Here is a 27,859-nt window from a genome sequence, read left to right as displayed (position 1 = left end):
ACAACGGGCATTCTTCTACAGGGCTTGCAGTAGAGTGTGCACTGTGAAGCTGGTCTTCACCGACTCACAATCTTTCAGTGTCTTTGGCAGTTTATCCCAAGTTACAAACAATGATTTGTATACACCATATTTAAAAGACAGAACAAAAAAGGAAGGTCCAAAATATCCCCTGATCAAGTTAGCCAGGTTATTCCCCATCCATAAAACAGGACACTTCAAGGCCACATGGGATGTTTTAGACAGGGCTCAGTGGCAGAACACTAGCCTAGACTGTCCAGGCCCTGGGTTTGGTCCTCAGTACCACAAACAAATAAACAAACTACTTTCATTAAAAAAACAAACAAACAAACAAAACCCTCTCTGATGGATTGAGAATATGTTTATAATACATCCACTAAAATTTTAGATTATATCCTGAAATACCCAGTAATATCTCAATTTTATTTTTAAAAAATGAAAAAAGAACCAGAAGAAACTACAGCAAAATGTGAACAGCAGCTAAGGTAAGGGTGTGGGAGGATTATAAGTCTTTTAGCTTTCCTTACAGTCTCCTATATTATGGCCCACTTGTTAAAATGGCCAGGCTCTTTTTATAAACAGCTCCCAATCCCAACACTAGAACAACATGTAAGTAGACGCCTGGGATGCTTACATAACAGACAATTTAAAATGAGCAGCTCTGGGGAGGGGCCCCTCCCACTGTCCTAAAAGAGCACTTATGTGTTTCCTTGCGTGTGCCAACCCAGGGCCAGCAGCGCAATGCTTTGGAAGGCTGGGCCCATACAGGAAATGAATGCTGGGTCATGCGTACAGAAGTGCTTTTCTTCTCAAACGCCATTTGACCTCTTCTATCAAACATTGTGCTGCATCTGGAGTTGATCAAAGTTACATAACCGGGGGAAGTGGCCTGGAAAAACACCTGGAGTAAGCAGGCCACATTGTGGCCAGAGGTGAGGAGGAAGCAGGTCTGCCCCCAAGGCTGGGACGGAAGCACAATGCAGGTCGAGGGTGACGCCTTTGTCAGAAGAGGGGCCCCTGATCCGGCAGGACGGCCTCCAAGCCCTCTCTCCCACCTCCCAATCCTGGTCCTCGAGTTAACAGCCAAAGCCCAAAGGGAAGTATTGCTCATGCATGCCTCTGGATGGAGACAGCAGTGCAGCCTCAGTTCAACAACGAAACCTCCCAGCCAATTCCCAGTCCAGGCTGATGTCAAAACTGACTCACAGCGCATCAATGCCAAGTTACTTTCTTCATTTCATAGTCAACCACGCTCGTCAACTGTAAAAATGATCACAGCTCACAAGGCCAAAGTTGCAGAACGTACTCAAATCTTTGTTGCTCAAGACATTAACTTTCTGCCAGTCCCACTGTCAGGAAACCACCCCATGCCCAAAAGCTTTACTCAAAAAAGATGCCTCAAAGAGCTCCCCTCCTATTCTCTTGGCAAGTCTTTGCTGGTAGTTAATTCTCAGACAACAAACTTCAGCATGTGCTATTGAGTCATTTTCTTCCCTACCACAAACACTTTCTGTTGTGTCCCTTTGAGTCACATTTTAAATATATTTGATTTGGATTTTAAAACATACCTGTTATCCCCTCTAAGGCCATTTTGTTCTCTTGCTTTAAGTTAGTAAGGGTGTCGCCACCCATAAGTGATACTCCTCACCATTAGAAAGCCTTGGCTCCACTAGGAGGGTATCAGACTGTGTGGGAAGTCCCACAGGAACCATGCCGCAAAGCTCTGTCCATGATTAACTTGTTTGGACAGTATTCTAGGAAAACCGTTTGGGTCTTTGAGTATAAGTTAAAGATCTTTTTTTTTTTTTAATCCTTTTCAAGGTTGTGAGTCACTGATGAAAAATGTTTACAGAAGATTTTTGGATATGGCATATCTGGTCTAGACTGCTGTGAGCAGTGAGGGGAGCGGATGCTGCCCCTGAGATCTAGGACCAGGAGACTTCACTGTCCCAAGGGGACCACCAGGAGACTTCACCTCCAGGAAAAACATCCCCAGGAAGCTCCTGCCTTCTTGTTGGCATAGGTGCTCAGGTCCCTATGGAGCTTAGGACAGCCAGCTGCACAGCACTCACTGCTGTCCTCACGTTGGGCCCTGGGAGACACTTCCGTGTGGGGGAGGGGCAGAGCAGTTCCCTGAGCACATAGTCCAAGGACTTAAGGCCTGCTGCTTTAGCCTTATTTCCTTGGTGGCCCCTCTCAGCTTCCTCTGGCTAGAGGAATCTCCACAATGCGCAGATCTGTAAAACAGACACTTTGCAAAGGAGAGGGCCTCGTCTTTTAGCTCCTTTCTGTTCCAGCTGATGAGGTCATGCTCAGAATATTCTCAAGTCAGTCTGTAACTGCCTCATGCACTCCTCATAATGTGAGCTCGGAGGGAAAGTATTATTTCCCACAGTGTGAGCTTGCCTAAAGCCACTCCATTCCTTTTGTAACTCAGACCTTCACCCACAGTTCAGATTATTAAAAAAACAAAACCACATTTAACTAAATACAGCCTTTCTATTATCCTCACACCCAGAACCCAATTTTCCCAGCACTTCGAAATACCAGGTCATGAGGCACAGAAGAGCTAGGGTGGAGAAAGTAAGACCACCAGAGCCATCGGGAGCCTCTGTGCCGCTTCCTGGGAGAAGCAGCTGGTGAAATCTAGCATGGCTATAAAAGTGAAAGCCCATGAGGGGGCATGTCTCTGGGGTGCAATGACAGAACAGATGGGGGTCTCCTTGGGGAACGGAGACTGGAGACAGAGGCAGCACTCAGCAAAGATGGGGATTAGCTGAGGCCAGCCTAACACCCCAATCTCAATAAAAAACATGCTTCTTTATGAACACCTTTGCTAAGAGATGCCCAGGATTGCTGTCACTGAGGTAGTAACAGCGCGAGCCTCCAGCAGCTGTGACATGTGGACCTGAATTCTGTGGGAGAATGGTACTGCCTTCTGTTTCCTGTGTTCGTAAAGAAGCAAAATGACAGCCGGGTGTGGTGGCACACGCCTTTAATCCCAGCACTCCGGAGGCAGAGGCAGGTGGACTGCTGTGAGTTCAAGGCCAGCCTGGTCTACAAAGTGAGTCCAGGACAGCCAAGGCTACACAGAGAAACCCTATCTCAGGGAGAAACAAAATGACGTTCCAGCTAGATGTTAATGAAGTAAAGATGATTTTTTTCCTTGCAAGGTCATGGGACCCCTGAGTCTCCAGCCTCCCATGACCTTCTAGAGTGACAACTTCAGCACAGGGCTGCTGAGGTGCCCAGTGAGACCCAGAGACCAAAACACCAGCCATGAAGAAGAGTCCCCTGGAGGCTGGTGTGACCAAACCATACTATGCAACTTTCTCTTAAAATAATGCAGTTTTATGCCTCCCTGCTTCTGGATATTATAGGTAATAAATGAAATAGGTTTCTAGGGAAACCTCTTCTTAAAAACAAAGTTGAGTCATCCCAAGGTTTAAGCATTTTCCTTGTGATCTTTCTATTACAATGTACTTACCAGGTCAATTAAAACAAAACCGAATTCTCCCTGAGCCTCTGATCCTGTCCAACAGCCCAAATACTAACCTTGCTGAAGAAACAATCCTTGCTCCCCAAGTAAGAATATATGAAGGGATTTTGTACCACCCTTAAGATGCTACTGCTGGGAGAGATGCTCAGTGGTTAAGAGCACCTGCTGCTCTTGGAGAGGACCTGGGTTAGGTTTCTAGCACCCACATGAGCAGGGGTGGGATTCACAACAGCCTGTAACTACAGCTTTAGGAGATCTGGCACCCTCTCTGGTCTCTGTGGGCACCCGCACACATGCGGCATACACAGGAATAAAAAAATAAAACCAAATCATTTGTAAAAATTCATCTATTGTTGAAGTAGTCTATAATTTGGTGGAAATGGCTGTAACTATTTTTATATCTTAGTTTTTAGGATTACTATGATTTGGGGTGAGTGTGTGCATGTAGGGATCAGAGGACAACTCTCCGGAGTGGGTTCGTTCCTTTGACCTTTATATGGGTTCTGTGGTAAAACTCAGGTCATAAGACTTGCCTGACAAGCACTCTATCCACCCAGTCATCTTGACAACCTTCTAAGAATTTTTAAAATAAAGATACCATCATCTTCTAAACTCTCTCCATAGCACAGCCTCCCCACCTCTATACTACCTGCCACGCAAGGGTCCTTCTGAAACGTCAGTGGGACTACTTCCTGCCTGTCACTGGCCAGCCACCATTTATTAACTATGTTATCCAGGCAATGTTCAGAACATTGTGTGCCTTGCAGGGTGTGCGACTGTTGGCAGCTTTTTGGACACTGCTCCTGCATGGGCCTCAGAAAACAACAATGTCAGTCCTATCCAAGGCGGGGAAACTTGAGGCTCTTCCTGTGGCAGGCGCCAAGGCGCAGCAGGCTCTAGGTGGCGCTGTCTCCTCCTACCCTCTGTTGCAGCCCTACTTCCCTAGCCCCTCTGGCCTCAGCTGACTGACCCCACCCACTCCAGGCAGGCCCTTCCCAGCTGCACTACCCTTCTGCCTTTCCCACCTGCCAGTGACCCTCCTCTTACCTCTGTGCCCGGAGTATTGTTACTGCTCCTTCTCTGCCCTTGAGGACTTGATATTGACTCCGCCACCAGGTTTCCCACAGTATGGACCCTCCTCATGTCCCTGGCGTGGGTTCTGATATGGACAATCTAGATCAAAATCTCAGCTCCCTTTATCAAACACGCTCCTTCCCATGCATGCCTTAAGGACCAAGAGTTTCAGGCGGCCAGAGTCAGGAGGGTTCAGCACAGCACAGCACAGCACAGCACAGCACAGCACAGCACAGCACAGCGCAGAGCTCTGCTGGGAAGCTAAGACACAGAATCCTCCATGCTCGTTAGCGGGGAGCAAAATATTTTTAGGCCAGAACTCAGAAAGTGCACTGTAGTAACCTGTTAACCCAAACAAAGCCAGCAGAAATGTAGGACAAAGCAGCCTGTCCAGAAACCCTGTGGCACAGCACGGGGAAGGCAAGGAGTTGTTTTCAATGAAACATAAGCTATGGCCAAGATCTTAAAACAAAAATACATCTCTCTGTGCTTTCAAACCAAACAGGCAGACAGCGTGGTACAACCCTGGATGTCTCTCTGGACCATTCCAGAAGTTCCTGTTCTGGGGGCAGACTCCAAGTGTTCACAGTGAGTCTGCTGACCACACAAGGGTTTGTATTCTGTCTCAGGCCGTGGACAGCAGACTGAGGGCCAGGGGTGGACTCGAGGTACTCATCTTGAGGCTCTGTGTTTTTTGTGTGTCTTCCGGGCCCCTTGGGACCTGGCTGAATTGGACCACCCAATGGTAGCCAACTTCTCCAGAAGGTTTCATGAACCATTAACATTTTTATTGCTAATTGGCTCACTGAGACACACTGACACAGACACAGTCACACATGCACACACACACTGACAGACACACATGCACACACACTGACACAGACACACATCCACACACACACTGACACAAACACACATGCACACACACATACACTGACACAGACACAGATGCACATGCACACTGACACAGACACACATGCACACATACACTGACACAGACACAGATACACATGCACACTGACACAGACACACATGCACACATACACTGACACATGCACACACACATGCACACACACACACACTGACACAGACACACATGCACACACACACACCGACATAGACACAGACACATATGCACACACACACTGGCATAGACACACATGCACACATACTCAGGCCCCAAAAAGTCATGTGTGATTATACTCTCCACCTAGGGTCAAAGTCAAATTTTTGTTTTGTTTTATTTCTCTGTGTAGCAGCCCTACCTTTTCTAGACTCACTTTGTAGACTAGGCTGGCCTGGAACTCACAGAGATCCACCTGCCTCTGCCTCCCGAGTGCTGGGATGAAAGGTGTGGGACATCATGCCCGGCCAGGGTTAAGTTAATTTTAACATGACTGTGTAATATGTGCTACATCTTAGGAGGGTGAAGTAAACATTGAGGCTCTATAGACTCAGATGGGAGGTTCAAGTCACGCTATTCCCTGTGGTAAGCAATAGTCTCAAAAGTAAAGGGCTGGCTGGGAGATAACTCAGTGGGTGAGGAGCTGGCCGCACAGGCATTAGGACCTGGGTCTGTATCCCAGGGAGCTTCTGGGGCCAGCTAGCCTGTTGTACCAAGCAGTAACAAACAGCAAAGAGACCCCCATCTCAAACAAGGCAGAAGGACTGACAAGCAAGTCTGTCCTCTGACTGCCACACAATGCAGATGTGTGCAATGCCTATCCACACTCACACACACAAATACATGCACACATCACATACACACAAACTGGGCAAGTGACTCTTCCTGTCACTTTTGCAACTACAACTTCAGCATGCAAGGAAACAGGTCGAGCAGCTGACTACTGTTAAGATGGGTTCTATGTGCAAGGGAGCTCCTTACTATCTGCTTTTGATAAAGACTTAAGATTCGGGGTGGGGCAGTATTCACACCAACTTATACCTACAATTTCAATACCCGAGAAGCTGAAGCTGGAGGCTTGCTGTTAGTTTAAGGCCAGCCTAGGCTACATGAGACTATGTCTCAAAAAGGAAATAAATACAGAAAACCAAGAATATATTTTATAAATTGTTTTTTTTTGTTTCATGAATCATAATTAATCATGAAGGAAATGTAATTCTTCCAGTGTCTCATTTGATCTTTAGTCCTAGCTTTGCATGCTGTATGTGCTTGCACGTGTTCATGTGTGTGCCTGCATGTGTATGTATGTGGTAGATTTGGGAGGGAGATTATTACTTTGGTTTTAAGGCAGAATTTCTCTATGTAGCCTTTGCTGTCCTGGGCCTCACTGTGTAGACTAGGCTAGCCTCAAACTCAGAGATCTGCCTGTCTCTGCCTCATGAGTGCTGAGATTAAAGGTGTGTGCCACAAGGCTCAGCATAGGCATGTGTTTGTGTGCATGAATATGAACTGTGTGCACATGTATGTATAAGGATCCTCCTCACAACCCTCATTTATCAGCCCCACCCCATGCTGGGGTTACACGCATGAGCACTAGCCTGGCTTGGTGAGATATATATATCCTGTCTATTCCTATTTTTCCATGTCTGTCTCTCAGCACAATTACAGCACAATTACAATGACTCAATGTTTAAAATCTCTGGGCAGCACAAGATTTTAGTTTGTTAACGCCTAGACTGTGGAAATATTTCCTCTGCAGAAGAGAAATAAGATACTAACCAAAAACCATTGGGAATGCTTCTCGTACCATTAAAATATTCACCAAGGGTCTGAGGAGAGGATCAAGGAAGGAAAGATATTTTTCAGCTTAAATCTAAGAAGAGGGGAACTGAAGAGGTGGTTCATGTCTTAAGAGCACTGCTTGCTCTTCCAGAGGCCCCAGTTTAGTTCCCAGCATCCACATTGGTGGCTCACAGCCACTTCAATTCCAGAAGATCAGATGCCCTCTTCTGGCCTCCACAGGAACCAGGCATTCCATGGTGCACAAATATACATGCAGACAAACACCCATAAAATAAGTCATTTCATTTGGGGGAAAAAACCAAAACAAAAACCTAAGACAAAGTAGTAATTTTATTATGTATGCATTTTTGTATGCATTTTTAAAATTTCAAAATAATTCATTAACAAGAAAACTACGAGTGAGTCTAGCTCAATTCTATTATTACTTCAGCCATCAAAGAAACTGGTAAAGTGTCCATTTTAGATTGTTAAAGATCTGTTTATAATAACAACAGCTTATGTTTGCTGGCTCTTGCTCAGTGGGAGGCTCTAGATTGGACAATTTACATAACATCTCTCAACAGTGAGGTAGAAACCACTGTGAGCCTCATTTATAAATGAGAGCTGTTTTTAAAGTCGTCAACCCGCTTCTCACCGGTCCTTAAACCAACTCACAGGCTAGAAAGAAAAGTCTCCCAGACTTAAATAAAGGAAACGGAAGCCCAGCAAGTGGGGGTGGGGTGGGGAATGATTGATCTTCTGAGGGCAACTTCTAAAGTGCTGCCACCAGTGATCTGGTGGCCTTCCCTTGGGACTTCAACAGGCTAGTCTGAGAACTAAGTAAGGATGTCTGGGGTCACTACTGTCACATGGGAGAAGCTCAATGATATTAACATAATCCACAATTACAAAGATTGGCCTGCTAGGTGACAAAAAGAGCACGGGATCCTCTTGTTCCTAAACAAGAGAAGCAAGGGGTGACCTCAGGAGAGTATTTGGAGCCCAGCCCTCAAAGAAGAGCGCCTGCTGGCACAGCAGGAGGTGCTGGCTGCAGTCTGAGAAGCTTCGGGGCCTGCTCTTCAAATGAATGAGCAAGGTCGGCAAGAGTTCACTCTGCAGGCAGCTCAGAACCAGAGTCCATGTCCATCCCTGCACTAGCAGAGGAATATAAACAAGGGCAGGAAAGTAGACCTGGGAACCCAGGTTCACAAAGCCGATCACTGGGGCTCAAAGTGGACCAAAGACTAAAGCAGACAGTCATTCTGAACAGACACTCCAAACAGCAAAACTCCAGCATCACAAGGGCTTCTTATACACATAAGCTATCTCTAGAAGGGCATGGTTTTGTCTTAGAAAACAAAACATAGTGAATGCCTCTAGGGAGAGAATAGGAGAGGCAATTACTTTTCATTAAATATTCTTTCAGAATTTCCTTACAAGTACTTTTATGTTTGCTTAAGAAATGTTAATAGTCCTCCTGCTCTATGAAAATAGCTGTTTTACTAGCAGCAGATGCAGAAGGAAAGTGGTCTGTTCAGCTCCTAGCTGGGTGTCTCTGAAGACAGTATTGAATGATCCAGTGTGTTCCACTGGAGACAAACGATCCATCATTAGGACAGAGGCTAAGAGTGGGCTTTCTGGGCAGGCACTGTAGTGCAAGCCTGTAATCCTAGGTGCTCAGCACGCTGAGGCAAGAGGATGCCAAGTGCAAAGCCTGTCTATGTTACAGACTGTGTTCATAGCCTGCCTGGACAGCTTGGCAAGACCCTGTCTCAAAATTCAAGAGTTGGGAGGGGCCTGTGGGTATAGTTCATGGCCCTGGCTTCCAATGCCCAGCACTTTATTATTATTTTTTATAAATGGATTCCCTGGAGCCAGACGGCAAGTCTTAGTAACATCACTTGCTAATTCTGTCACCTCAGAGACATCACCTAACCTTCTGATGCCTCACTTTCTTGTCTACAAGATGAAACAGTCAAGAATTAGCTCATGTGGCATATGGACAGTGCTTGGCCCAGCATAACCAGCTAGCAGCTGCTGTCACCCTGTGTTGACCAGGCCCCCTCTGATAGCTAGCCCCAAGGAGCAGGGAGCTTGCACTTGGTAAGGATGGAAAACTCACTATATTCAATTCCCTCCCCAGCCTGGGAGCCTAGGCCTCTGAGTGGGTGTCGATGAACTGATTGATTGACTTAGGATGTTAGCAAGAAATGAAAAGCGCAGATTACTTCTCCAGATGCTGGTAACTGCTTTCTTCCCCAGAGACAGACAGCACTTCCGTCTTTAAGACATAATTACACTGAGGCTGGTTTGGTTCTCTCAGCTACAGAACAAGAATTCCGTTTCCCTTTTCAAATTCAGTGAGCAGAAAGAGCTTCTGGAGAGTCTGTCCTGAAAAGGGCCTTACAAAAACAAAGGGCGGGCCAGGAGGGTTGGAGGGTGGCACATGTCTTTAATCCCAACACTCAGGAGGCAGAGGCAGGTGGATATCTGTGAGTTCAAGGCCAGCCTGGTCTACAGAGTGAGCCCAGGACAGCCAAGGCTACAGAGACAAATCCTGTCTCAAAAACCAAAACCAAACCAAACCAAACCAAACAAAAAAGGGAGGACACTTTTTTGGGACTGGACAATGTTAGATTCACTTTAAGGCATGTTGGAATAAGACTGGATTTTTTTCATCCTAAAACAATAATTAAACCAACAAGATATGCAGCAATCCCACTTTCCCCCCAGACACAAGCTGATACCCGGGCAGAGCTGTGATGTGACCTAACTTTGCAGTTACAAAAGTCCATTCATCTCAGCCTCAAAATGGAGATAGCGCCTCACTAACTGGATACAGATGGGAGGAGACATGTGCGCAACTTGTGGAGTATGGAGCAACTTGGGAAAACTAAGCAGCTTATTAACTGAACATGACTCTGGCTGCTCAGATACCAATTTTGGACAAATAAAGCATCTCCTTCCTCCAAATGTTAGAGCCTGAGCTCATGCCATCCACACTAGGCTCCTCTAGGGATCCAGTCCCTGTGTCCCGGGAGGGGATGGAGTCCTAGGTACAACTTGTGGCAAAAGGACAGTTAAGTTTGAGGTGGCTTATGTGGGCTCTGCAGGCCTTGTTAAAAGGGGGAGGAAAAACAGCTTAAAGAACTGAAGAGCCTTCTCTTTATTTCTTCCTCATTTCTAGAAAGAAAAACACTAGAAAAAGAGTAGAAATCCAGGTTGTTCTAAAGTAGACTATACTTTTACTCCCATTTTAACTCTTACATGAAACAGGGGCATCACCACACCTCTGAGTGCTTCTGTCCTTCCGAAGGCGGCAACAGTCCCCTTGAAGGTCAACCATACCCTAACAGGCTTGGCCACAGCCCAGGCGCCAGCACTCTCCACTCACCCTCTTCCCTTGTCATCCTTTTAGAAGCCAACACTAAAGAGCACAGGAAGGGGGCATGGACTTAGAGGGGTGCGAGTAAGGCAAAAGCAACAGGCTCCTATCTCTAAGTTTATGCAAAGAAGAAAACATGAAGGGCTCCCCCACCAAGCGCCAAACTGGACACTCTCAAAACTCCTCGAAACACCAAGCAAGGCCATTCTCTATCCCTTCTGAAAAGAGAAAACTCCCAAGACCTCTTCGTGGTCTGCGGAAAGGTGGGGGTTGGGGGTGGAAAGTTCACACGAAATTCTGTACCCATAAATGGTAGAGCGGGATCCCTTTGTACGCGGCACTTGGTGGAGGTCCACCTTTGTGACACACAATTCCCAGCTGGCAGTAGAAATGCCACAACGTGGGCTCACGAGGATCTTTAAGGCCTGTAACGCTGGCCTTTTCAAACTTTCTGGGCAGGAGCCACACCATGCGCTGGGGCCTGGCCAGCGCCGCGGCTCTCCCTCAGAAGTCCGCAGGATCCGCAAGCACCCGCCGCCGCCGAGGCCTGAGAGGGAGAAGGCTGGGGATCTAGAGCTCGCAGAGCGCGGGCCGGACAGTCCTGGAGGGTCCCGCGTCCCGACCAGGGCTTACCTTCCAGGTAGCAGCTGGAGGACGAGGAGAGCCCCTTCTTGGATTTGCAGCCCACAAGCTTCAAGCAGATCTCCAACATGGTCCCGTGGCCACGGCGAAGGCCTCGCCGCCCCGCCGCCCCGGGCCCCCAGCCCTGCCAGGCCGCGCTCGCCCCGCTCCCAGCCCGGCCTGCGCGCAGGCCCGCCTCCCGCCTCCCGCCTCCCGCCCAGGCCGGTAACAAAGGGCCCAGCGGCCCGCCTCGCCCGCCCCTTAACTCCTTCCTGGCCGAGGGAAGCGGCCCCAAGCCTTCCCCAACTGCACCGCTGGCGCTGGCCTGGGCCCTGCCGCGTGTCCGGGAAGGTCGGTGGAAATGCAAATTCCTCCCGAGTTACCAAGGCTGGCCTCGTTTGTGATTAAGTCTAAAGTGAGTGTCTGAGGAATGTGACCAGTCAGGACTGGAACCCACAGGAACACGGAATAAGGGGCCATCCATTTAGACCTGGAGATGTGAGTTCTCCACAGTGAGTGTTCACTGTGGGCTGGAATGGCGGCCCTTCTTGACCTCATTTTCAGGAGAACTTTCCCTCTTCTTTTGGTGCCGCAAGCAACCAGAGTTTGAATCCATTTCACCCTGGCGTTGACTTAGTATCTTTTCCTAAACACTGGCCAGAGCAGGTTACCAACAAGATTTGAACTAAGCAACAGTCAACAGCAGTGGGCTACTGGAACAGTTCATAATCTAGGTTGGTGGGAAACAAGCACCCCAACTACAGCCAAAAATTTTAATAAAAACTAACCCAAGTTCTAATGACAAAAAGAACATAAACTTATGACATAGTGTCATGTGACTAAAATCTAGTCCTCATCCTTGCCCATGAAGAGGTGATCTGCTCCCCTCTATGAGAAGCACCCTCCCTGCCTTGCCAACCACAGGGGTGTGGGCCATAATCCTGTGAGCAAAGTTAGATCACGACCCTGATTCCTCACGTGAAATCAGGCACTCCAGAAGGCCACATAGTGGGAACTGGAAGACATGTACTCAGCCAGGGTCTGCGTGGTCCCAAAGTGGAGCCTCCTGACCGGTGGGCTAAGAACCTAGCTTCCAAGCTGACAGCACTGGAGAGCTGCATGTGTGATCACATGACAGAAGTTGTGGAGACCTGCTTCAGACAGTCTTGGTTACGGGTCTCTAGTTCCAAAAGGAAGAAAGAAAACCTGGGCGATGGTGGCGCACAGCTTTAATCCCAGCACAGAAAGGCGGGTCTCTGAGCTTGAGGCCAGCCTGGTCTACAGAGCTAGTTCCGGGACAGCCAGGGTTGCACAGAGAAACCCTGGCTCTAACCAACAGGTGGGTGGGGCGGCCCCCAGCTCGTTGCTAGGCCAGCCTGCAGTGTCGAGAGCTAGTGTCCAGAACAAGCACAGCCAGGGAGCGAGGTCTCCACTTGGGTCTGCCTCAAATAGCATGTCATCAGCAGTGCCATGCCTCTCACCTAGGATGTCACACACTTTTTGGAAATGTCCTGCCCATGGCTAATCCATACTGATCTGTGTCTGTACTAAAGCCAAGCAGACTTGCTTCGCCACTAGGCAGGTACCAGACCACACCTCACAAATACCCAGGGAGACCACAGAACCTCCATCTTCTGGAGACAAAGGACCAGAGTGACTGGAGAAGCAAGTGCACCAACTCGATGCTTTCCTGACTCTGGAGACCATCTTTCTGTGAGGGCCCACATGCTGACTAGCGTTATCCTGAACCCTCCAACCTCTACATGATGCCAAAAGTAACACCAGAGAGGTGTGCCACAGTACAAACACATAACAAACAATCAGTACCTGCCTGTTCTGCTACCATTTGGAAAGTTCAAGGGTCTGGGGCCAGATTATAATGAAGTCTGTCATAATGCGTATCAGACCATAAGGTTATATTCAGATTGGCAGCTTAATGCCAAGAACTACACATTAAAAGGCATTTTGAAATTCTAACCATATTCTTGAATACTCTTTAATACAAGCCATTTGTTCACGTGTTGGACTTCACACTGGGATGCAAGCTTGTTTTAAAGGCTAATGACTACTTCTAATGTTCTGCTCTTATGGCTACAATGACCTTATCCTCGAAAATCCTCTCAAAGTGAGTAATGCTTATAAATTGTCCAAATTCTTTATAATTTAGATATAAAACTATTCATCAACAGGCCAGGCAACACATTCTTGAGTGGCAGTGATCGTAATCACCACTGCCAAGTTGCACAGCAACACGACAGACCGAACTGCTCTTTCTGGACACAGCTTCTGGGCGCCAGCAAGATGGGAAGAGCACTGTGTACAAGCGAAGAGCCGCAGTCTTCTCATGGGAGTAAGGACTCAGGGCCGCGCCTCCAGACAGCCTAGAGCAGGAAAGTTTGAAAAGTAAACCGGGCCAGGCATGAGGCGCATGATTGTAATTCCAGCACTTGGGAGGCAGAGGTGAAACTATTACCGAAAGTTCAAAGCCAGCCTAAGGTATAGGCAAAAGTCTAGGCCAGCCAGGGCTCTATAATGAGACCCTGTCTCAGAGCAAAAAGAAAAAGAAAGGTAACGGAAGTGGAAAGGACCCAGGCTTACGTGTTGTGCTGCTGTGATCTGGGGAATCTAGACTTGTACCACACAACCAGTATATATATGAAAGGTCCCAAAGCAGCTTGGGAATTCTGGACAGTTTCATACTCTCCCTCTCATGCAATAAAGAAATAAATGTAACAAAGTAAAAGTACTGAGACATTACCCGATCAGTACTAAAAGTGTAGTCCATGCATGAACTTGGCATGCAAGCTGAATAGACCTCTGACTGAGTTGCAGCCTACTGCATCAGAGTATGTGGTAGACAGACCGAGATGGAAGAATTTCACTGATCTAGAATTTACTCATCTGAAAACAAGTTCCAGATTTAAGAAATAAGCCATAGTAGGGTAAGTTGACAAAAAGGACTCTGAAGATTTTAGATTGGATTTATTTTAAATTTGAGGTTCAATCTCTTTTAAAAATTGGGCAGGTACCCAACAAAGCAATGGGTCAAGAGGAAGCAGGAATTGGGAAGGGGAGCTCTTTGGGTGGTGGGCTGGGCTGGGAGTGTGGGTAGAGGGAGGTAGGTGAGTCTGACAGGAGGTCTGGGTGGGCCCTCCACGACTGAGCCATGCATGCTTTTCAGCAGTTGGTCATGCAGGGGGACGAGAGAGTGTGTTTCACACACACAGGCCAACATAGCTCACAGCCTCTCACTGGCCAGTTTCTCTAGCTTGGTGTACCTGCCCTGTGTGGAACTGATCACAACAGCTGAGGAACTTCACCGAGCTCCAAGGACACCTGTACTCCTGTAAGGCTCACAACCTTTAGTCAGCTGGAATTGTTGGTTGGTCACAGTCACAGGTTACTAAGGCCCAGTGACTCCACTGACTCCAGGCAGGGAAAGCGCGGCAACTGACTGCTTGAAGCTGGTGGGCTGCTAGTCCAAGAAGGGGCTCTCCCGCCTTCAGCTGCAACCTGGAAGGGAGATTCCGGCTGGGGTGTGGGGACCCCCTAGGAATCTCCTGCTTGTGCCCTTCTCCCTCTGAGGCCTCCAAAGGTGCTTGTAGGTTGAGAGGACAGCCTCATCTAGAGCCCCAATTTCCTCATCTCTGCAGTCTAGGTAGTGGTCCTAAAAGTGGGCTGAACACTGGAAATAATGTAGAGGAGCCCTGACACAGAAGTGCACAATGAACTACTCCGTCACTTCCCAGAGGACTCTGTACCAGCTAGGCACAGCGCTCTTGCAAGAGCAGCAGGTCTAAGTCATGAACACTGAGTCAAGAGCGACTAGAGCAGGCACAGCGGAGCGAACTCTGAAAGGAGAGTACAGGCAGGGTCACTGGGTGTGGGCCAGGTGCGGCAATGTGAGTTCAAATGTCACAGAACCCACCTTTCATCTACACCCAACATTTGGGAGTTGGGACCCAGTCTCTTCTAGACTCAACACTGCATCCGCACTGCTCTGTACAACAGGATGTTGCTCCCTGTCTGGTCCATCCCCTTAGGCTAGCTAGGCAGTAATTCTCAGTGAGGACCCAGAGCAAATTCTCTTTCTAGAAAATCTCATAATTTGGGAGGTAGAAGCAAGGGAATCAAGAGACCAGCCTAGGCTAAGGAGATTTTGTTTTGTTTTGTTTTGTTTTGTTTTGTTTTCAAGACAAGGCTTCTCTATATAGCCTTGGCTGTCCTGGACTTGCCTGTAGGCCAGGCTGGCCTCAAACTCATAGAGATCCACCTGCCTCTGACTCTCTGAGTGCTGGAATTACATGCATATGCCACAGTGCCCAGCTGACTTTACCGTATTTTATAATTAAAGGATATAAACATATTTGGTCAAACAAATCTTCCAGTTTGATAAAACTGGAATATTAGTGCACCCATGTTAATTATTTTTTCAACTTTTAATCAAAGTAATTTCACACTTGGTTAAAAACCAAGCAGTGTGAAGGCTCTTTTCATAGTGTTAAGAAAAACTAAACCTAGGGAAAGCTCACCTTTGATCCCAGCACTCCAGGGTGTGAGGCAGATGGATCTCTGTGAATCCAAGGACAGCCTGGTCACAGGGAATTTCAGGCTAGCCAGGGCTATACACTGAAAACCTATTGAGAAAAGAGGGAAGAGGAGAGGGGGAGGGAAGAGGGAAGGAGAAAAGAAAAGCGAAACAGAGAAGGGAGACTAACACTGGTCCTGCAGCCCCCTCTGGTGTGTTCACAGCCCCCTCTGGTGCCTCCTTTGGGTGTCTGATCTCAAGTGCTCTGAGCTCACTGAGTCTACAGATCACCTACTAACTCATTAGAGCAGCACCACTCCCAGCACCACTTCAGCCTAAACTCCCAACTATGACATCATGATTTCTGATTAGATGGAGAGGCAAGGTTCACAGTGTTAATAGTGCTCACTGCCCCAGAGATGAGTGCTTCATTATACTCCTCTTGGGGTATCAGTGTTGGCATAATGTTCCTGTGGACTGTGTACAGTTCACCCTTGTCCATTCAAATGCTGGTTTCTCTACCCCACTATCTGGTTTCATCTGGACATTGAATTGTGATGTTTATTCTAAGTATTTCCTGTTTCAAGTTTGTGTAAGCAGGTCACCACTTGTTCTCTGTATTGCCAATAAAAGCCAACTAGCCAATGCTGAGCAAGACAGAGAATAGGGTGGGACATTCTGGTCCAGTGAGGGGAGGAGAAAGAACAGGAAGGAAAGGAAGGATCCATGTGGAGAGGGCATGGAAACACCAGGAGGAATAAGCTGGACCTAGGATATAATACGGGAAATCTGAATAGGAGCAAACTATACTAGCTTGGAGGTTAGGATGGAGTAACAATTGCGTAGCATTGTGCTATAGGCTAATTAAATATATCCTAGTCTCTCTGTGTGGTTATTTAGGTGTAAAGCTGGTTAAGGAGTAACTGTTGATTTATACTAAAATTATAAATAAATATTAAATATTAATAGTCATTCAACATATTAGTTTAGTCATGTTTCTTTCTTTTTTTTTTTAATTTAATCATCTATGTCCTAGTTAATGCCTTATTCCCAAATACTTCAAAAGCCTATCGAAAACTTACTGGTACTTTCTCAAATATTAAAACACTTCTCAACTCCATTCATGAGCTTACTTTCTCATTTTGCTAGCATTCATTACCTCAATGGCTTCTTGGGGGAAACGAAAGTTTAAAGCAGCCCTATATACTACTGTCACAGTCTAGCTGGGTATAGAATCCTAGGCTAAATGAACTTTCCCACAGGGCGGTGGTAACAGTTATACACCTTAATCCCAGCACTTAGGAAGCAGACAAAAAAGAAGAGGGGCATAATTTCCCTGAATTTTGAAAACGTTTCTCCATTGCTTTCTAAGTCTACAAGATAGCTATTCAGAAATGCAGCCCTACTCTAACTTTTAAGCTGCTCACTCATTAATTACAAGGACTTAGACTCAAGTCCTGTGTCCTAAAGAGGTACAATACATAAAGAATTTGAGGGAAGGAGTGGAGCAGCCCCCAGCGCTGGTATTTGGGGGACACTTTTCTGGGGATATCCCCAGAAGAGTGTTTCAATCTGTCCCCTAGCAGGTCCTGGAGGAGGCTGGGGATCTCACACTGGATGGATTTTCAACAACAAATCCCATTCTTGACCATTTCCACTATTACTAACCACAGGCTGACCTGAACCCAGGCTGCAATTCAGGCTCCTAAGCATTATGGGGAACATGCTGTCTCACGTAATTGAAGTGGAGTAGCTGTTACCTGGATGTGCAGGGCTGGCAGCCCTGTGAGAAATCTGAATATCCCTCTTGCAGCCCGCCCTGTTATGGTCCATGCCTCTGATTTCTGAGCCTTCCTCAGTTTCCCACCAGTGCACTGGCTCACATCTTACCAAGGGCTCTGAGAAGTTAGGCTATAGAGTCCTACAGGCATCCTTATAAGTGTGCTGCCTCCCATGTCCCCCCAAAAATATGTCACTTTTGTTATTCATTCCTGTCTCCCTGTGGGTTTCTTCTGTCCTTACACATCTTCAGTTAAAAACAAACAAACAAACAAACAAACAAACCTCTTGTGTGTGGGGTTCCTGCTTAGTGCTTACAATCTGAGGAGTCAGGCATCTGGGGTCAAGACTGCCATCAGTTTGAGGTCAAGCGAGGCTCCACAGTAAGAAGGTCTCAAAACCAACAAAATCTTTTTGTTGTTGTTTGTTTGTTTTTCTCTGTGTAGCCTTGGCTGTCCTGGACTCGCTTTGTAGACCAGGTTGGCCTCAAACTCACAGAGCTCCGCCTGCCTCTGCCTCCCAGAATGTTGGGATGTAGGCGTGCACCACCATGCCTGGCCAATAAAATCTTGTTTTCACAGCAGTCTGCCTGCCTCTGCTTACCTGAGTGCTGGGATTACATGTGCACGCCACTGCGCCCAGCCAAGAAAATCTAGCTGCTGTCCTGGCAGTGTGGCTGAAGAGGGATGGGGAAACACTTCTCACAGATGGTTTTGTGCATCTCACAGGCATCACAGCTGTTGCTAAGGTTAAACAAGTTGCATCAAGTCACACAGCCTGTCGGTAGCAGAACCAGGGATGGAACCCAAATCTGAACCCCTAAATCCCCGTTACATTTTCCTAATTAGATGACATCAACTAAATTAAAAAGCATATGATGGGGTAAGGAGATGGGTCAGCCAAAAAGTGCGTGTCATGCACGCACACAGACCTGAGTGTGGGCCTCCAGCATCCACCTAAAAGCTGAGCTGAAAAAGTACTTAACACCTGTTGCAGTGAACAGGTCTCAGGTCTGAGCTTTGCTGACAAAGGAGCACCCAGGCTCCAAGTTCTTAAACCCACTCCCATCTGCACCTTGAAGTTTACATGTAAGTGGGAAGGCCATAAAACACAAATAGCATAGAGCACTCTGGAATTCAACTTAAAGTTATTTTTCATGCTTGCACCAATGTCTCTGTTCATTCTGTAGTGAGAAAGGGTTAAAGAATTTTGTTTGTAATTACTGTATCTTGTTTGCTTTCTTCTGACCTGCATACTGAATAAAGATGTCTGACTCTATAGCCAATATGGCAGCACAACCCTTTAAATCCTAACACTCAGAAGACTGAGGCAGGAAGAGCATGAATTCTAGGTCAGCACTGGCTGGTACCTTTTTCTTAAAACAAAAAACCAACAACAAAACCCCAAAACTGAACTGAAAAGAAACTACAGAAGCCTTAGAGCCCAGAGCTACCCCTGAGAAATAAGACGGCGACTCATGGAGCACTCAGGAGCCAAGTAGGCAGCGTTACCCATCATCCTCTTGTTCAAGCCCAGCACTGCACTGGCGGACTAAGGTTAACTTAGAACCGGGAAGCCAACAGTTAATGCCTTTCCTCTCTTTTCCCTAAGACTAAAGGAATCTGCAAAGCAACCGAGCCCAGCCTAGGAGATCACATTACTTTTGGGGGTGGGGAAGAAGGCAGCTGGAGAGGAGTACAGAGAGAGGGCTCCAAGGGAAAGAAAACAAGCTGTCCAACCCTCTCCACAGCATAAACCCAGCAGGGAGGAGGAGGTAGAACCGCCATGTTTATCCAAGTTATCAGCCCACAGTACGCTCCCTTGGTCTGGCAGCCTAGTGCTGTACCCAAGCAACCAAAAGCTTGGGACCTGAGGAATGTGTCTCATGTTCGTGTCTTAAAAATGATTGCTGACGATTTTGTCAGCAATGTTTTAGACACAAGGATGGATGGGGCCCAAGTCTTCCCTCCACTCAGAAAAAGCAAGGACAGTTCTGAGTGAGACGCTCTGCTCTTTCTCCTTAAAGTCGCAGATTGGATACATCCAGTCAGAACTACACTATGAATAGGGAAGGGAAGGCTGTAGTTGGCTCTGAAGAGACTATTCAAGGAGCATTGTGCTTAGGACCAGGAAAGGGCCTGACCTGGGCTCCTATACCCCTTGAAAGGAAAACATAAAGCTGGCCTTGCCCCACAAAGTCCCACCTGGTCAGCTTTCCTACCAGCTGGCACAGAAGATCCACAACACAGGATCCAGGATCTCCAAGAGATTCCCACACTCCCTAAGTGTGACAGGAGTGGGTTTTGATTACGCATTATTCCTGGGTGTGTTCCTGAGAACAATTTTAGGAAGGATTAACCTTTGAGTTAAAGGACTGCCCTCATCCTATCTGCAGAGGGCCTCTCAAGGGCAGAAAGAAGAAGGTGACCTTTATCCTCCCCGGGTCTGGCGTCTTGAATATAACAAACAGGATGTTCAGCCCTCCATGCTCCCAGCTCCAGGCCTCCGTATTTCACCCTGCCCTGGGCTTTCAGGCCTCTAGAACCACCACCAGCTTTCTTGGGTCTCCAGATTGCAAACAATGTGAATTGTGGGACTCCGGAGCCTCTGTTCTCATGAGCCAAGATTTACGATAAATCTCTCCATAGAACATATGGGAGAAATGGTATCAGTGTGAGGAAAACCAAAGCCATGGATCCCACCATGGATCTTATGCAGAATTACATCCAAAATGCAGAGAACCCTAACTGTCCAGTCAGAAACTGTTCAAACTGGTTTAAAATGGACAAAAGATCCATTGACATGCCACCAAGAATCAAAACAAATGACTGGTAAGCACCCAAAAAGATGCTCAGGCCAGCCATGATGGCACACACCTTTAATCTGTCACTGGACAGAAAGAGGCAGGTTCAAGGCCAACCTGGTCTACATAGTGAGTTCCAGACCAGTCATGAGATACTGGAGAGAGAGAGAGAGAGAGAGATTGAGAGAGAGAGAGAGAGAGAGAGAGAGAGAGAGAGACAGAGAGAGACAGAGAGAGACAGAGAGAGAGAGAGGCAGAGAGACAAAGAGACAGAGAGCGAGGGGGAGAGAGAGACAGAGAGAAACAGACAGACAGAGAGTCGTGGGGGAGACAGAGAGACACAGAGAGGGGGGAGAGAGAGACAGAGAGACAGAGACAGAGAGACTGTCTAGTCTATTTGAGATGAAACTCTGTCTCAAAAAAAAAAAGAAAGAAAGAAAGAAAGAAAGAAAGAAAGGCAAGAGACAGAAAAGCAGTGAGCTCCCACCCCAAACCCACTCCAAGGGCTATAAGAACTAACCAAGTGCTAACAAAGATGTAGGAAAATGGAATTGCACAGTCTCTTTGGAAAGGAGTTTGCAGCTTCTTTAAAAAACTGAGCTAAAGGCGGGCTTGGTGGCACATGCTTTAATCCCATCATTTGGAAGGCAGAGGCAGGTGGATCTCTGTGAGTTCCAGGCCAGCGTAGTCTACAAAGTGAGTCCGGGACAGCCAAGGATACACAAAGAAACTCTGCCTCACAAAAACAATAACAAAAACAAAAAACAAAAGCAAAACCTGAGATAATGCCAGGTGTGGCGGTGCACGTCTTTACTCACGCACTCAGGAGTAAAGGCCGGCAGATCTTTGTACGGTGGAGGCCAGCCTGGTCTATAAGTTCTAGCTTAGCTACATAAAGAGATGATGTCTCAAACAACCAAAACAACCAAAAGATGAAATAAAACATTATGAGACTCAGCAATTCTACTCCTCAGCACCAACTGAAGAGAACTAAGAGTATATCCACACAAAAACTATGTGAATGTTCATAATAGCCTTATTCATAAAGACCCCAAGTGTCTGTCAAGTGGCAAGAGATGATCAAAAAGTGCATCTCAATAACGGAATAAAATTCAACAATGAGAAGAAATGAGGTGCTGATGTATATGGCATTCCATAGATAAACCTCAACACAGCATGAGCGGGAGATCACTGAGTCAGGACAGTGCTTGCTGCACATCAGGAGAGCTTAGTTCCATCCCTCCTCCAAGACCAGGTGTGGCAGCGTGCCCTGGGGAGGTGGGGACAGCAGGACCTTGAGGGCTAACTGGCCGTCCAGATAGTCAGGTGAGCTCCAGGTTCAGGGAGAGACCTGTGCCAAAAAATAAAGCAGCCAGTGATAGGGGAAAACACCCAGTGCTTACTCCTGGCCTCTGCATGCATATGCACACTCAATTACATGTAAAATGAGCACACACACACACCACAGACACCTGTGCATGCGTGTGTGTTAGAAGAGAAAAGCTAATGACAAAAGAATGCAAATTGCATGGGACTCCATTATGCACACTGTATAGGAGAGGCATAGCCATAGAAAGAAAGAAATCACATCTGGTGCCTTTGGCTGGGGCTGTGGGCGCAGGGCAGACTGCAGGTGGGCAGAAGGGTCTTTGGGAAGGTGGAGATGCTTGAAAATGGAGTTGTGTGCACACTATACATTTATTAGAAATTACTAATATCCACTAAAATGACAAACTTTATGCACATAGATTACCTCAGTAAAACTGCCAATAAATCATGGGAGTTAGACTGCGTGGAGGTCTGACTCTCTGCTGTGAAGACAGAAAGCCAAGCTCAGTGTGCTGTTGTTGGCACTTGGCTCATTTAGAAACCCTTCAAATGAGGCCAGGAACTATCCCATTCCCACCCTCCTGACACCTTCCCACAGTCAGCACACACACAACTGGGGTTTCTGCAAGGCTGTGGGGGAAGGGCATGCAGTACATACAGATGAGGCCATGGAGATAGTGGAGCAACAGACAGCAACTCAGGCTGATCACAGGAGACACAGGGGAAGCCAGTGCCTGGTACAGCAGGGACCAAGACTCGGAGACTGTGCCTCCTATTCAGGAAGCATGGGATGCTCTCAGTGGCATGCACGCACATACACACCAACCACTTCCTACGCTGAGCCTTCAAAGACAGAGGGCAATGCTCACATATAGCAGGGTCCCAACTGTTGAATCCTTGTGGAAACCAAGTGTCACACAGAATTAGATGGGGTCAAAATACTTATATGATTTAGGTCTACTGCAGGAAAAGTTCTAGATAATAAATACCATGTTGCTAAAATGCTGAGAAGCAGCCGTAAGCAATTAGCTTTTGGGATCAACTAACAATTAGTTATTTCATGAATCATCATAAGCTTATAATAAACAAAGGAATTTTAGAATCAGGCAATTAGGAATTTTCAGTCCTGGTAAGATGCTCACTGGGGGAAGTCTGGACCTGTTCTCTCCCTCAGAACTCATGGAAAGGTGGAACCCACACCCAAAAACCGTCCTCTGATCTCCGTAAAAGTACTGTGCTATGTGACCACCCCCTCTAATTTTAATAATATCAACTTTCAGTATTGTTCAGCCTCTTCTCTTCCATTCTCTCCTTTGCCTTAGAGGAAGGAAAGGCAGGCAGGCAGCAAGGCCCTGGCCCTGTCTGCTTCTGTGGAGCCAGGTCCCTGCTCAGGGCTCCCTTACCCAGCCTGACCTAAAGGTCACACACAGCTCATCACTTACAGGGTATATACGCCAGAAGCCCTCAGGAAAGGCAGTGTCATCAAGATGCAGGTGAAGGGAAGGAGTGGGGGCTCTGTATGGTTCCTCTGAGGACAGAAGACACTAGTTCCCCTAAACTGAGGAGGGGCCCATCTTTTGTCCCCTGGCACCACATCACTTGTGGGATGCTGGCAGGCCTGCATGGTACAGTGTTTGCCTTTCTCATTTCCTGTTCTCAAGAGTCTCATGGGGAATCTGGCAATATTCCATAACAGTCAAAATTGCAAACACATTTGCCCTCTGACCCATCAACTCTATCCCTGGGGATTTACTTTACAAACTTACCTACACACACGCATGCACACACACACGCGCGCGCGCGCGCGCACACACACACACACACACACACACACACACACACACACACACACACCACTGTTTAAATATCAAAAGTGTCAGTATCAGGTTAGACCTTGGATTAGCTTTCCAGTGGGGGACATGAAGCCCCCAGATGTGTGTGGGTATTTGTCAAAAGGGAACAACTGTCAGGCCTGCAGGTTCACTCACTTCTCTGAAACTGATTGTCAAGACCCTGCTTGCTGGCTCCCCTTTCCAATGTGACTTCTACCATCTGCTTCTCCCAAGGAAAGGGTGCCACTTGTGTCTTGATGGTTGTTAGCATTCCTGGGCACCAACCCGTGGGATACATTGAGAACACATCACCGTGGAAGGAAGTGTATTAGAAAGAAAAGCCATTAAAATGCCCCCTGGGGTGAGTGGGCAGAAGCTGGCTCATGGGTAAAGGCCCTTGGCAGCCAGTGCGATGGCCTGGGTTTGACCTCCAGGAACCCTATGGTGAAAGGCAAGGCTCGACTCCCACAGCTGTCCTCAGCTCACAGTACATGTGCTGTGGCAGACACACATGCACTCATGTGCGCGCACACAAAGAGACATACCATAAGCACCTTCAAGTCGTTAGGAAATAAAACACTGAACATTATGCAAACTTTTTCTTGAGAACCTACCAAGAACTGGTGTTCTCCTAGGCTCTAGGATAAGGGTTCTTAACCTGTGGGTTATGACCCTACGGTTCAAATAACCCCTTCACAGGGCCCCCTAATACCATCAGAAAGCACAGATATTTACACTACGATTTGTAACAGTAGCAACATCACAGTTATGAAGTAGCAAGGGAAGTAATCTCACGGTTGGGGTCACAACATGAGGAACTGCAGTAAAGAATCAGAGCCCTGGGAAGGTTGAGGACTGCTGATCTAGGGTCACAAGGGGTGAAAGGCATGAGTAGAGTCCCCAGTCCCAGAGCTAACACTAGGCTGGGGAAAGACCCAGTGAGATAGGCAAGGTCAGCTGATTATGGTTGCAGAGCTAAAACACAGAAGAGAGAAAGGGTGTTGTACCTGGGCTGCAGTTTTAGACAGTGACCAGAAAAGTCATCCCTGAAGATTACTGAGGCAAAGGGAAGAGGAAGTTTGGGCCAAGTGCTGCCCTGGCAAAGAGAGCTACGTGCTCTGGTCAGGGAGGACAACTGAGGGAGGTTCAAGGAAAAGCAGTGGCCAATATGGCTGGATGGGAGTCAGCAGAGAGACAGCAGGCACATGCTGGGGCAGCAGGGAGTGGAGCACTCTGTCTGGGCTGGCAAGCACATGGCAGGGCTTCTGGCTTTAGACTGAAGGAGCTGAGAAGGTGCTAGAAGGTTAGGGGGTGGGGGGGGAGCAGGTACAGTACTGTGCTTAGAGGATTAATCTGGCTGCTGTAGGGGGAGAGCTGAGGAGGTAACACCAGAGGCTAATGAGATCACTGAAATGGAAGGGACGGGGAAGGAGGGTGTGGCCTGGACACTCTTGGAAGACTCTGTGATATGAAAATATGCACACATATACAACACATGCACCAAAAGATGGGCAAGGAAAGATAAAGACACCAACCAAAGAAAACCTTAACGGCATATGAGACAACTATATATTTTTAAATTTTATTTTCTGTGTGCACGTGCATATGGATGGGGGGGAGGTTGTATGTAAGCACATGAAAAACAAATATTTAAAGATAAATCTGGCCACAAATGTAAAAGACCTTCATAACAAACTGCAAAATACCACAGAGAAAAATTAAAGTTCTAAATTAATGGGAAAATGACTACATTCTGGGAATAGACAACTCCAGATGTTAGCTGGGATTACAGAGTCAATACAATCCCAACCAAGACCCAGTAGGTTTTAGGAGAAATGAATCAGCCTAAACTTACTATGCAAAGGTGAGGGTATAAATAGACAAAGCAGCTTCTACTGTTCCCCCTGGTCCCAAAGCTGGCAACCTTTAGCCCTCACCACCTCACTAGCTCTACTCTGCAGAGCAGGGCCTCACCAAACTCTGTAACTCCAAAGCCTTACTATAAATCTCTCATTTTTCAAGATTGATTGACGAATGGACGAACAGACAGACAGACAGACGGGTTATGTGCATATGTGTACAGGTGCCTGTGAAAGCCAGAAGAGAGTGCTGGATCCCCTAAAGCTGCAGTTATAGTAACAGCTGGTTGCTACTCCAAGATGTGTGTGCTAGGAACTGAGCCAGATCCTCTGCAAGAGCAGCAAGCATTCCTAGCTTCCAGCCCACTGCAAATCTCTTCCCGCCACAAGCATGCACACTGCCAGTAGAGAAAGTGAGAGGACTGCTCATCCCGGGGCCTGTGAAAGGCCTCCCTCTCAGCCACGCTACAGCCTTACGGATTCCATCCCCTAAAGCCTTGCTAAAGTGACTATGTATGTTGATGGGGGAAAGGTAAACAATTTGGTTTTCTCTTGTGCCTAGAAACCTTTATCATTATTTTATTCTTTTTTTGTTTTCTGAGACAGGGTCTCTCCATGTTAGTCTTGGCTGTCCTGGACTCCCTCTGTAGACCAGGCTGGCCTTGAACTCACAGGGATCTGCCTGCCTCTGCCTACCGAGTGCTGGGATTAATGGCGTGCGTGACCATGCTATTATTATGTTTTTCAAGACAGCTAGGGACTTAGCATTCAGACGAAGAAGACCTTGAAGTCCTGCTTGTCCTGTCTTCACCTCCCATTTGCTGGGATTACAGTTATGTGCCACCACAACAGCTACTAAACTTTGATTAGTTGATAATTAACACAAATGATAATGAGGAAATATGAGTATGTCCGTAACAAATGTGGTTTATCTATTTTTTAAAAGATGTATTTATTTACCATGCAGTGTTTCACCTGCATGTACCCCTGCAGGCCAGAAGAGGGCACCAGATCACATTATAGATGGTCGTGAGCCACCAAGTGTTTGCTGGGAATTGAACTCAATTGTTCCTAACCTCTGAGCCATCTCTCCTGCCTGGGTTTATCTATTTTTATCCTTAAGGAAACTGTTCAACTAATAAGAAGGGGCAATGATGAACTGTGTCTTAACTTGCTGGCAATGTAGACGCAACATTAATAGCTTTACCCCTGCAAAAGACAGATACATCTTTCATTGAGAACTATTAATCAGGGCCTGGAGAGATGGCTCAGTAGGTAACAGCACTTGCTGTATAGCGTGAGAACCCCAGTTCAGATCCCAGCACTCACATTAAAAGGCTGTGTGTGGCCATATACACCTATACCCTAGTTCTGTGTGGAGCAGAGATGAGGAGTTGGAGGTGCTTGCCTGTCTTCAGCGAGCTCCCAGGTCAAGTGTGAGGCCCTGTCTCAAAGGGATAATGTAGGCGATGGAGAAGGACACCTGATGCCCTGCTTCTGGCCTCTTAGGGAACACACAGGTATATCAGCATGCGCATGCACAGGCGCACACACACATATGGCATTTGAGTCTCCTGCCTGTAAATGACAGAGTTACCCTCAGACAATGGACTCCTATCCTCTTTACCATCAACGTGACAAGGTGACTTTCTGCCACGTGAAGACTTATGTTCACAAAATGGTCCATATTCTTACAAGGTTGTCTTTATGATACTTTAACTTATCGTTGTGTTCCCTGATTACTGCCTTTCCCCGCTCTGTCTGTGGCTTTGCCAGCACAGCCCCAGTGAGAAGGCAGAGGAAAGCTCAGTATCCCTGGCTCAGTGAGTCAGAGCCAGGAAGCCAGGGAACTGTGAGTCTTGATGGGAGTGATGTAACCTTGGAAGGGAAATGCTGGGAGCTGCTGCCATCACTCTGTCTTGAAAGACGACTGGAAGAATCCAGAATTTCCACAATGGAACTTCAGGACATTCAGGATGCCATCAGAAATGCCGGCCACACAAGGCATCGAGAAACCAAGCCACAGTGTAACCCAAACGAGGTCCTACCTGGTCTGGAGCAGCTCTCACAGCTGCACCACTGATGACTAGAGGAGACATGTTCCCAGTAAGAGAGTGAAACTCTCACTGAGACAGAAATCCCAGCAGGGGACAGGGACAACACCGAGAACTCAATGGAAATTCCAGAACTGAAAAAAACTAAATACAAGAAGTGAAAAATTCACTAAATGTGCATAACAGCTGACTGCGAGAGGGAGGGGGAGGAATGGAATGCCATGAAGGAGGAGGAGGAGGAGGAGGAGGAGGAAGAGGAGGAGGAGGCGGCGGAGCAGCCATGTGGCTCATACCTGCAATCCCAGTGTGGGAGGCAGAAGGATTATGTGTCCAAGACCAGCCTTGGTCTACACAGTGAGTCTCTGCGCACTTCCAAAAAGGAGTTGGGGAGA

General features: G+C 47.2%; 1 protein-coding gene across 2 annotated transcripts in view; it reads right to left on the bottom strand.

The window, feature by feature from the left end:
- Window positions 1-27,859, bottom strand: part of ABL1 (ABL proto-oncogene 1, non-receptor tyrosine kinase) — a 108,858-nt gene that overhangs the window by 31,099 nt on the left and 49,900 nt on the right. The window contains exon 1 of one of the 2 annotated variants that reach the window (XM_084797544.1): window positions 11,296-11,483. The exons of the other annotated variant lie outside the window; for it this stretch is intronic. Coding sequence (XP_084653670.1) covers window positions 11,296-11,374 — 79 coding nt within the window. The 5' untranslated portion in view covers window positions 11,375-11,483. Of the gene's footprint in view, window positions 1-11,295; window positions 11,484-27,859 lie in introns of those variants that run through there. 2 annotated transcript variants of the gene reach the window in all.

Source organism: Acomys minous, assembly GCF_964271855.1.
Source record: "Acomys minous genome assembly, chromosome: 10".
Taxonomy (NCBI): Eukaryota; Metazoa; Chordata; class Mammalia; order Rodentia; family Muridae; genus Acomys; species Acomys minous.
This window is presented reverse-complemented; position numbering and strand designations above follow the sequence as displayed.